At 37.4% G+C, this 12,501-nt stretch overlaps 1 protein-coding gene across 1 annotated transcript in view; it reads left to right on the top strand.

Annotated features, from left to right (window-relative positions):
• DPP10 (dipeptidyl-peptidase 10 (non-functional)) overlaps positions 1-12,501 on the top strand; it is a gene marked incomplete at its 5' end in the record, with an annotated part of 35,855 nt that overhangs the window by 15,421 nt on the left and 7,933 nt on the right. The window contains 4 exons of the mRNA XM_008940290.1: positions 1,165-1,263; positions 1,372-1,441; positions 10,606-10,800; positions 12,328-12,382. Of these exons, the coding sequence (XP_008938538.1) occupies positions 1,165-1,263; positions 1,372-1,441; positions 10,606-10,800; positions 12,328-12,382 (419 nt within the window). The remainder of the gene's footprint in view (positions 1-1,164; positions 1,264-1,371; positions 1,442-10,605; positions 10,801-12,327; positions 12,383-12,501) is intronic.

The following is a 12,501-nucleotide window of genomic DNA, read 5'->3' on the forward strand; positions in this document are numbered from 1 at the left end:
GCTGATCCAGAGTATTGTGTTATGAAGTGTTAATTAGTGTCTGCCCTTCAGCCTCCTTTTTTTTTTTTTTCACTTGCCACTGTTAGTATTTGCAAAGCTCAGTGCCATAGCACACCCCAAGGGGTGGGAGTTTGAGTCAGCTCTGTAAGGGGTAGCTACTTCTCAGACTAAATTCATGGACTTCTGTAGAGCTACCCAATTCCCTGAAGGTAGATTTTCACTTTTTATTACTTGGATCTAAAATACTGTTGATAGTGAATTATTGTAAAAGAGATTTACATAAAGCAAGTCAGGATACAGGGATGTTGTTTGTTGTACAAACAAGAAAACAAATAATGAGAGAGATAATTTACTGTTAATGTTTCAGTGGAAGATTAGATTATCCTCTTCAATTCATAAAAGAATGATTAAGGATTACTTCAATTATTCCATCTTCAAACTATAATTATACCATTTTGGTTTACTGCCCAGAACAAACATTCTCTTTAGATTATCTGTTTGGGCCCTAAGTGGAGGGTTTATTGTTTAATAAAAACAAAATCTATATTGTGGAAGCAAAAGCGGTAATTTGAGTAAAAAAGAAAATGAAAAAAACAACTAATTAATCATTCTTTCATGTGTAAAGTAATTGCTTCAGATCTGGTTGCTGCTTTAAAGTGAAGTGAAGTCTTGCTCTGGGTAGAAGTGCAGAAGACAGAGAAGGACATGCAGTGATGAAACAGAGCTGTGCTGGCTCAGTGTTGTCTTGGAATATGCAGCTTGAAGAGGATGCTTGCTTCAGGTTTAGGTTGTCGTCCCACAGACTTGCCTTTCCCTGGAGCAGCTGCTGTTAGTATTTGTCAGAGATAGTAGTATCCATGATGTTCATCAGTGATTTCATTGTTAGTGCTTAAAAAATCCAAAGCCTACTGAAGCCAGTAAAAGAGAAAAAAAAAAAAAAAACAAACGTGTATGTTTTGAATTAAGCTGATTGCTCGGTTCCTGAATTGCAAAGCAGCTGCATTATAAAAAAAAAGTATTTACAGAAGGAATTAATTTACAAGATTTATCGTTGCACATTTGTCTCTTTTTTTCTTTAATTTTTTTGAATATTGTTTTTCTCTGATGTGATAGTTCTCCCTACCTTTCAAATTGCTTTTTTGCTTTTCTTCCTGTTTTCTGCAGAGTTTTATATTTTGGAAGATAATGCTGTGTTGAAAGAGGTTGTTTTAAAAAAAAAGAATTTCAGGACTGAAATTAAAACGCTTCACATTGAGGATTACGGTAAATTTGGCAAAATATTATTTTACCAGACCAAAAGCTTTCTTAAAATGTTACTGTTTTTCATCTGTGTGACTACCAGTCTTTAATGTTTTGCTCTTTTCTTAAAAGAATTCCCTTTACAGTTGTCACTGCCAAAAGATTTCACGGATCGAAACCAGTATGCCCTTCTATTAATAATGTAAGTATCTGTGTAGAATCCCTCAAAATAATGAAAAATTCCTCTATAGAAAACATTTAATTTTAATTATTAATTTTCTTTTTATTTTTTTACCTTGTGTAGGAAAATTACCTCATGGGTTTGAGTTGATAAATCAAAGGGCTTGTTCTTGGGAAGATTTTGTTATAGGTGCTGTCTGGTAGAGATGCCTGAGTTTTTTGAGCATGTCAAATCTAGCTCTGCTTCACTGTGCTTTTATATATGTGAGGCACTGGCCCTTCTGAAGGTGTGAATGTGAGTACTTCTGCAGTCTCTCCTGGACCCATACTGATGCCTACCCACAGAGGTTCTCATTCAGAGCATGTGTTCCTTTTTATCCCTCATAGAAATGGGTAGAGCTTCTAAGAGGGGCTTGGTTAAGAAGTATAAAGCAAAACTGCTCTTAGGACCACTACAAAGAAGAAAAATTCTTTTTGAGCATCAATGGCTGAAGGCATTATAGGAATGATCCAAAGTTTGCTTACATTTGTTGAAAACTTCTACAGGAGGAAGGAGGTACTCCCTGCCAGCCTTCCCTGTTCTTTTAAAAAGAAATAGTGTGTGTATTTCTTTCAGAGACAGTCAGCCTCTGACCTGCATGTCTGCAGGATGTCTAGCAAAGGAAGAGAGCAGACATGAGCATCTCTGCAGCCTGCCTAGGAACACCAGGGCTGGCCAGCTCAGGGCACCATTCCTTGCCCTCCACCTGAGCTCAGCACGAGTCTGCCATGGGTGTACAAAGCTTTCGTGTACCTACAGATGTTCTTCCAGCCCCGTTTGGAAGGAATTGGTGTGAATTTCACTTACACAGGCGTAGGAGTACACTGCTAAATTCATGAAAATACCACATTAGCTGAGCTGTATTGCCTGGAGTAGACTTCCCCATAGTAACACCACAAATCCTTACTGCTGTACAATTTACAAGTGTGAGCGGCTGAGTGATCCCAAGTTCCTCTGCTCATATCAAATCAGCTTTAAGTGGCTCATGAACACTTTTTTCTTTTATTATGGAGAGCCAGGACACACGGATTATTTGATCTTTGCGGTGTTTGCTAGCATAATCTTGAAGTATGCTTATATTTTAAGCAGCTCTTTTAAGTATGCCAAAGACAAACTGACTCCGAATTGACACCAGCAGCATTACAGGGAGTTGCAAACACTTGTGCTTTCTTTTTTTCTATAAGCTAGAAAACACTGAGGTGTTACTGTAAAGCTTTCTTTTTAAGTATCCTAGTAAATGCATAATCTGCCATATACAGTTGTAGAATATGAGGCTATACACTCATGTAGAACCTAGAGAAGATGGGAGGGAAAAAAAAAACAGAAACCTTGAGAAGGCCATGGCCAAAAATGACAGGAAAAGGAAAAAAAAACCTAAGGGAATGAGATTCTGAAACATTTTTAAATATCAAGAGTTGAAACAACTGAGAACATTATAGAGTCAAGGTCTGAATTTCAACTTACCCAAGTTATAGGTACCTAGTGAGGGAATAATGTGGCCAAGTCATAATGTATGGTTATGTTTTATAATAAATTTTTTTAAAATTTTATTTGATGTGATGTGGGATAAAAAGGGCATTCATCCACGTATGAATAGAGGTTGTGGTGTCTACATTTGTAATATGGAGACTTGGCCTCTTTTTAGTCAAATCCCTACCTTTGCAATATTGAATTCTCAACACTAGCTTTAACAGGAGTTATTATTAGAAAACCCTAAACACTAATGAAGTTATGAATCTGAAAATCTGAAATCTATCCTGGTCACATAATGTGCATGTTTTGTGTCCTTCTCTTCCCTAGAAGAGAAAGAAGTTATATTTCTTCAGCAGCTTTGGTTGCCAGCAATCTTTTTTTTTTTTTTTTTTTTTTTTTTGAGTTAAAGGTGTCCCTAAATGAGATATAAAACTGAAAACTGTCACTGAAGTTATGGGACATTTCCCTGTGGGGTGATTATTTGAGCCTAATAAATTCTGCCTAGCTCTTGAGAAAGACTGATTGGAAGTCTGTGTGTGTGCAGAGGGTAATTTCTTGACCCACACAACTCGATATTGACATCTTAAGGTTTATTTCACTATCAGAAGTACTACTTTAAAAAAAAAAAAAAAAAGTTATTCAGGTCCAAGAAGAACATGTAACTTTTACAGGAAGCACTGATTAGTTGTATATATGGTATAATTTCCTAGATATTTGACTTACCTCTGTCCCAGAGTGGTGCTGTGGGGACTGTTTGAGAAACACCTTGTTCCTACTGCTAGGAACATTAGACAAGATTTGTATTAGTGGCTGATAACAAACGCTGCCTCTCATGTTGTTCAGCTGCACCTATTTTCCTGCTTACATTCTCAGCCATGATACAATTATCATGACATCCCAGCTATAGATAGTTTGACAGAGTGCTTACAAATGTTGGTATGTTGGTTTAATTCTATGTCCATTTCTTTGGAAAGGAGATTCTTGATCCAGGCAACATATATTTAGATGTATAGAGAGAGAAAACAGGTACCTGGAAAAGTGGAGAATTAGCAGGTATGAAGTGCCTTTTGCTTTCTATCTCAGTAGCACTTCAATTTGACAAGGACACAAGAAAAAAAAGTGAAGGGACAGAAGGAAAGAAGGAACGTGAGGAAAAGAGAATGTGGGTTTAAACTTGAAATTCACCTAATATGTCTCTGCTGTGCAAATTACATGCCTCATTAAGTGCATCTAGACCTTGTCCTCTAAGCTGGAAGGTAGATATGGCATATAAGGTCTAACGGGCTCTGACTGGCTGTTTGGCTGCAGTCAGTACTTCAGTCACTCCAAGCCTCTGGTGAAGATTTTCCGTGTGTCTTGCACTTTGCCAGGGTCTGGTTTGCTTGTGTGGACTTGCCTCTGCAGAATTTTTGTGTTGGTGGTTGTTTTTGTTGGCTCAGAATAAAGTGGGTTTTTGATGGCTGAGGTTCATAACGAATTTTCCTCAGCAGCAACTACCTCTGTGTGGTATTAATGTGCTCTCTAGATCAATAGGGTTACAGTTACAATAGCAGAATTTGGAAATAGATAAAGGGGAGGAAATTTGGTATTATTTGGTAATTTATTTTTCAAATCACTGAAAGCTTTTTTCAAAGGTCAATGACTTTAATAAGGCTCCTGTATTTCTGCAGGGATGCCTGCAGACAAATCTGAACTTCCAGCACATGGCACCCAGGTGTCTGAGTGTTGAGACTGAGTCCTGCAAAGGAGCCTATATCAGTGGATGCTGGTCCTGGTGTGAAACCTGAATGTGCACTCCATGTAGGCACAAGCTCAACCTAAGGACCAGCCCCTGAATATCCTGTAATCATCATAAGAATTTGGTGCAGATTCATTTGTTGACAGATGCAAAACATGCTGTAATGTTCAAATAGAAGATCATTGTATTGCTATGTTAAATTTTAATGTCCATCTGTATGGCTGAACTATCTAGCAGATAGGTCTCATGTAGAAACCAGTTATGTTGTTTAGCACCATTTTTCTTTCCAGAATTGTGATGCATAGGCCATAAAATGCTAAATAGATTATAATGCTCTCCTTTCTTCCGTTTGTTCTCCTAAACTACTAATACGTTTCACACTCAGTTTCCTTCTGATATAATACATATAATTTAGCTATAGATTAGAGAGGTGTGCAGTAATTGCCTGAAAGAGTGATTATCATCTCTTTTCTATATAATTAAGATCAAAGTTTAAATTTCAGTTCCTAGGTTTTCTCATTATGGTTCAACTTACTCATTAAAAAAGTTGGAAGATACACTCCTTGGTGACACACAGGAAATGATTAAGTAAAGACTCTGGCATTTAATCTGGGTAATAAAATGAGAGGTGATAATCATTCTTTATTTTTTTCTTGAACATAATTAACCTCATTCCTTCAAAATCTGTAGATAATGTATCTTAAATGTCAGCATTTATTATTTAACGCCATTTAAAATTGTCCAGTATGTAAGTGGGTTTTGTAGAATAGAATCAGTGGAGAAATTGTTCTGGTCTTTGAGGGGAAAAAAAAAAAACAAACAAACGATGGGCATTCTCCAAAGTAAGAGTGAATTGTCTCCAAGAAGTTTCTGTTTGTTTGTTTACTTGTTTTCTTATATTTTGGTAATAAATAGGAATCACTTTCCTATTACTGATGTGATGAAAGTTTAAGGCCTTGCACAGGCAAGCAATCCTGTTTGTGCCTTCAGTTAATACACTCTTGGGACTGATAGCAAGAGAAAATGGTAGGGTTGGAAGCGACGGTTTTCTTTTTACAGCTTGGAGAATAAGTCATTAAAAGACTAGAAGAGATGTGGAGAGGTATAATGCAAGTATTGGGAAATATTGGAGATCGGAGGTATGGTAACACTTTGCCTATTGATAGCTGTCTAGTGTACCTTTCATTTGCTCTAAAGGATGTTACTTGTTTTACCTGGCAGCTGTTGCAAGTGAAAGAACAATGCTTGGCTACCTGGTGAAGTGTAAAAACATGATGGATTCCACTACTTTGATTGCAATATGCTTGCAAGAGGGACATCCCTAAAGGCTGCCTTTTGTTTGGCAAGTTCTTCCTCTGTAATGCAGCAGCAAAATTTACTTTTTTGGGCATCCCTAAGTTGTGTATACAATTCACTAATTGCTCTGCAAGCCATCCATTTAACTGCTGTGTTCATCCTGCCTTTGCAGAGCATGGCAGTATTTCACTGCTCCGTTGGGTTTCTGTTAGGTCAAAATATTTGATGGAGAGTCTTTTCTTTTTGACTCTTTTAGATTTTCTTCTCCATTCTTTGAACTTTGTAATATTTCTCAAGACCTGGAGGGAGAATTCATTTAGCATATTCTTAAAGAGGGATAGACGGAGGCTCACTCCAGCTGTTCCATTTGCAGTAGTAGTCCTGGTGCTATGGGCTGTGATGGACCTGCTCACTCCTTTTCTCTTTGGTCTTGTCCCCATAAAAAGCCTGGGGAGCTGTTCAGCTAAGATCCATCCTCTTTCAGCCTTCCACACACCCACTTCCCCCACAGCAGTATCTACCTTACTATGTGAGTAAAATGCTCATCTAATCTTTAGAGAAAGATGAAACACGATTCAAAAGTTGACCTCCTTTTCTTGACACAGGACAGTGTTGAATCTCTTGTTTTCAAAACTGCATTTTAAAATTATTCAGCTTAAGGTTTTCAGAAATATATTTTAAGACTAACAATTTTATTTTTTGTACTATGCTGTCTACTTCAGTCCTATCACGTGATTCTGCCTTAGTAATGGAGTAGTTTCTGGTGATGTGTTTTAATTTGGCCACATCTGCAGAGAAGAGTTGTAAGCCCACTATCTGTTTTTCAGTTGCCATATCTAAACTTGTTGTATGAACAGATTAAAGACCTTTGGGATTTTTTTTGTCCTCAATGGTTGAGGCTATCCAGTTTCCTTGATTTTTGACCAGTAATGATAGGAGTCTTTGAAAGTTGATGCTTGTGAAAGAGATACTCATGAAATCCAAAAATGAAGTGAGTTCTTCTATTGCACCAGTTTTGCAAAATATTCTCCTTTCCCCACTCAGTTTCACCATAAGCAAAAGATTACTCTTGTCAATGATATTTCTTTGCATAAATTTTATTCTCTGAGTGGTAGTCTTTCTCATATATTTGCTATCAAGATTTTAGTCTCTGCATCAAATCCACTGTTTTGCAGGAATAGAAAGAGATGTACTGGAAAATAAGCAGTGCTGATAGCAGTTATTTTCCACATATCTTTTAAAATTGTCTACCTCCACTGCTTGGTCAGCCCTGTAACTTCTAAAAATCCTATTTAAAATCTTGCTACTTAGTTTTTAAATAGTGCAGAACCTGGAAGAAATTTTGCTGCAGAGGAGTGTTGCTCAGAATACAGCAGCAACAGCCTCTCTGGTCACGCTGTATTTTTCTCTGTAGGATGTTACTCCAGTTATGAACAGAGACTTCAGTTTAAGCTTTTGGTTACAGAATCTGAAAGAAGAGATTCTTTTCTTTACAGCAATACATAAACTTGCAATGAGCTGCCCCTTTTTCCAGACAGTCTGAGGTGTATGTGACTGCCTTGCAAGAAGCATACAAACTACCCACTAAGGTCAGTGATATTGCTGCATTATTGATGGCTTCTGTCCATTCAAATGGTACCTCAAGGGTGAACTTCAGCAGTATACCCGAGTCATCAGCTGTTGTACTACCACAGTGGACTCATAATCTGAGTGTAGTTGCTGTCGGAGATACACACGAGGCAGCTCTGAACCCTGCAAGTCAGGAGCAAGACTGAAAAAGGGAAAGTGCAAGTGCTGTCACTAACAAGGAAGAAAAATATTCAGGAAGAATTAGGCATAGTCTTGGTTTGAATCATTCTGCTGCTGTTTAACTCTGGAGCTGTTGCTCTTTAAAGAACCCTTGAGGGATGTTGAACAGCCTGTAGCTTCGTGTAGCCCTTCTGGTACTGGCTTCAATTTTGTTGTTGTGCTTTGGCTAGTCCATGGTTCCCTTATGGCCATCCATAGTCGGGTGGGAAGGAGAATTCTGTATTACACCTACACATAAATGCATGGACTTTCTTCCAGGCTTACTACTGGGTCAAGACATAATTCTGTGAAAAGAGTACCACTGCACAGTAGTTAATTACAATTAGACTGTAAGTGATGATGAACATAAACCAAAACCTGACATTTTAAATAGCTGTAATCCCAGGACAAACTTGACAAATCAGGCTGTGCATCTATTACTACACTGTAGTAACTAACTTGCTTTGTTACAGAGCCCTCAGGGTGATGTTCAAACTTGCATAAAGGATTAATACCTTGCAGAAGCCCCATTTAAAAGGTTAAAAGCGAGACCTAAATGGTGCATAGAATATATGCTGTCTCTCTGTGGAGGACAGAAGCACACCTCAGATAATCAGTATCATTTTATAGTAGCAGCTGAAGAGTAAAAAGACCTTTTGATGCTAATGGGAATTTTGATATGTACCTCAATGAAAGTGGCTTTAAATGCCAGTCACAGACTACTTATATGGACATTCCTGAAATAAATTAGCCACTGGAAAATTGCTTCCAAAAGCAATATGTCAAACAATCTATCATGCAGGAGTGGAAGATGTATAGTGTTTAAAGTCTGAGCCTGAAGTAGCCCACCTATGCCCTCCAGAGAAGGAGCCTGGGAAAACATTACTGTCACTTCTCCCTCACTGAGAACCTTGCTGAGGTTCTGTTGTTCCTTTTTTAATAGAAAAAAAAGTGTCTTTCACTTAAAACCCTTTTTTGGTTTTAAGCACTTCCTGATATAGAGGAAGGCTTGTAAATGTAACGATTCTTCCCCTATTCCCAAGTATATTCTTCCTATATATATGGCCTTTATATAACAAGTATAAAACAAATTTGAACACTGTATTTGTTTTGATCTCCTATTAGGAGGAGAGAAGCAGGCTGACTTATGGTATTTTGACTTGTGTGGGTCACATTAAACTGTTGGAAAGATACTTAGCCAAACAAGGATATTTCTGACGTTGTCTTATTGTGGAAAGTTGGAAGAACTTAAAATAATTATGACTGATCTAAGGCTGCTACTTTTGGAAGTGATGGTAAAAGCTCGGTGAAGTCATCTGTGTCAATGTACAGTGCTTCTGAAAACCTTGCTCTGTACAATAAGCAGAAATAGAATGAATTGTTCTGCTCCTGCTCTTGCTGTAAATACTAATGATAATGTACGTATGAATCGTGTGTTTTCAGCAGAGTTCACTTGACAATCACTATTTCTAAATTTATTTCTCTGTGTTGTTAGCAGTTAGCATAATCACAACTGAATTGGTTAAGCAACCAGAAAAAAAGCCATTCTTTTTATAAAGCAAAGTAGAAACCTGATGCACCAGATAATGTTGAATCAAGCATAACATGTTGTGCCTGGCTCTATAATCAAGTAATCCTGATTTCAATGCATGATACAGCAACCACATAGGTAGGTCTGAGTGAATTTCAGAACATACATATTCATCATATATTTGCTAATTGAGTGATTACCTTGAAGATGATCTGTTATCCAGAGTCAAAAGCAGATATTGAATTAGCACATTATCGTGCATATAAGAAAGTAGTTATTGTAGGAGTTTTTATCTCTCTTTCCTCCCCTCAGGCTTGTATAAGTCTCTTTGGCAAAATAATAATTCCTGTCTTCATCTTTCTTTCACCTTAGACAGGATATTCCCATAGATACTGTCCAATCTCATTTCCATACAGCCAGTGCAGACACTTTTACATTTTAATTTACATTCAACTGGCAGATGAAGCCTGCATAGAATTATTTTGCATTTGGTACAACTTCATGGTAGTCTGCTCTCTTATTCTGTGTTTATCTTGGGGGGAAAATAATGACAAGCTTCCCTTTTAAAACTGACATTTTATTTTCTTTAGAAGGAAAACAGTATATTTAGCTTCAATGGAAAATGCTTATTGTTCCTCTAGAAACTGTATTCCCCCATTCTATCCCACCTCTTTTGCTGTAAACCACCTTTTTTTTTAGTCATAAAATAAACTTATCACTCCTGCCTGCATCCATTTCCTGCTATGAACTTGGATGGGGAAAAATATCATTTTTTCCAGTGCGTATTTTAGTCTTCTTTATACCCTATTTCAAAAAATCCATTCAAGGATACAATAATGCCATTATTCTTGTTTTCTAAGATTACATCCTTCTTAATAGTATTATGTGTCCTACAAAATTATGATCAGGGTACTGAATGAATTTTCCTTTTTGTCTGTTTAGTGTGACTTAACAAAATCAGCATGAGCCTTCTCAGAACTGAGCTGGCTGGTAGTGATTATGTTATTTTCTTTTTCACTTTATTAACCTATCAGCAGCACTACGTGCTTTAATTTTCTGTTTCTTTCTGCAAAATATATTCTGGTGTTGGTAACGCTGCAACACAGTGGTTCTAAAGTTAAAGAAATTATTCTGCTTACTACTGCTGCAGGGGTGCCAGCAGTAGCTAATGTGATGGTATTGATGGAAGTGACAGTAATTCAGCAGGCTTGCATAACCGACTGAACTCTCCCATCTACGTTAAATAAAATATTGGCGAACGGCAAAGTGCAGCACATTGTCAATAGTCTTCGTTTGTGTCTGGTGTGTTGGTATTTGCAGTGATGAAGCTCCAGGCAGCCAGTTGGTTACAGATAAGTTTCACATTGACTGGGACTCAGTGCTTGTCAACTCTGATAATGTCATCGTAGCTCGATTCGATGGCAGAGGGAGTGGATTTCAAGGCCTTAAGATTCTACAGGAGGTCCACCGATGCTTAGGATCAGTGGAAGTGAAGGACCAAATAGCGGCCGTAGAGTACGTATGTGCAAACTTCTCTTCTTTTTTACCCTGCTTCCACCTTGATGAATGAGCATTTTTAACTGAAAATGACCAGAGTATTTTCTTTGCATAGTGGATACTGCTAATGTTTATTTTTAATAAGTTGTAAATTTTGAAACAATAATCTTTTCATTATAGACAGCAAATAGCAGATCAAAGAGGCATTTGCTTTTTGCATTGGTGCTTCTCTTTGATACAGCTAATTCACATTTGTCTCTATTCCTTAGGAAAATTTCTTACAGGGTACATGTCAATGTTTAACTTAATTCGTGTTACAATATTTTAGGCCTACAGAGTGGGATACTGCTCTCATTTCCACCACAAAGTTTTGGAGTAGTTGTACAAAGCAAATTGAGTTTTAATGGTGTAAATACAAAAAAATTGGGTAAATGCCTGTTATTTCTCATTTGCGTTATCATTCACAGACTGATGTAAATCCACCACCTGCAGAAAAGGGTGATTTCCATATGCACAGTGATTACACATGGCTTTGACAACACTCTTTACTCAGGGTACTCATGTCAAAATAGCTAATATCAAAGTCTGGATAGACTTTTTCTAGGGATTCTCAAGGAAAGACAGACTTTAAGCCAGATACTGTTGTGTTTTTCTTCTTTTGAAAGGTGCTTCAGCCATTGCATGAGTAGGGAACTGTCTCTGGCATGACATACCTGGGCAATAGGGCTTCTAATTGTTCACACTGGTCAGGCAGGGGCTGTACTGAGCAGAGCAATATCAGGTAACCCCTGTGAAAGGGCTGTCAGAACAGGCCGTACAGCTGTGCTGTGAAAACTCAGCTCTCTGCTCAAATACTGAGATGTTTTAGGCTAAATTACATTTGACCTCTTTTTGGATGCACTGCACTGCATCCAAAAAGAAAAGGAAAGGTGCCCTTGTCTGAGAGGAGGTACTGTGGCTGGTTTTGTCTCCTCAAAAGCAGTTCTATTTTGCCCTCAGGTTATTATCTTTACTGTGTAAAATTTACCATTGCTGATTAATGGCCTTGATGAGATAATTAATTATTTGGTTAATTACCTAGATTCAAGAAGTCACATTCATCTTACTTTCTTTCAGCTGTCAAAAAAATGGACACCTGGTCAAAACTAGTCAATTAAGCTCTAGTCAGTGGAAAATCCTGGCATTTCTGGAGTGTGATTCTCCCCAGACTGAGAAAAGTTTTCAGTGTGGGCTGGAAGGAATGTCTGTTTGAGGGTGTCTTTCTTTTTCTCCTTTAACTGAAGAGGAGATGCAAGGTGCTCAAATTCGGATATCTAAAGTTAGGTGAGATGAGCCCAACAACGATTTTTTTCCATATAGAGAAGGAATTAGAAAACAAATGACATTTTCTAACTCAATAATACTTCTATTGGTGTAACTTGTTCTATCCGGTATGCATATATGACGTTCCTTACTTTACAAATAATTTTCTTTACATACTAGATTCAACAAGTAGAATTCACCATTTTATTTTACTGAAGTTAAAAACACCTTTTTTTCTTTCAGATCACTATTGAAACAGCCCTTCGTTGATCCTAAGAGACTGAGTATATTTGGAAAGGTAATGTGCAAAAATCCCAGGATGTAGCATCATGATTTTTTTTAAAAAATAATTTCTATCAGTTCATAAACAAACATATTAATCTATTTTCCTAAGATAATTTCAGTTATTAAACTCTT

The sequence above is a fragment of the Merops nubicus genome, unplaced genomic scaffold, assembly GCF_000691845.1.
Source record: "Merops nubicus isolate BGI_N331 unplaced genomic scaffold, ASM69184v1 scaffold48225, whole genome shotgun sequence".
Classification (NCBI taxonomy): Eukaryota; Metazoa; Chordata; class Aves; order Coraciiformes; family Meropidae; genus Merops; species Merops nubicus.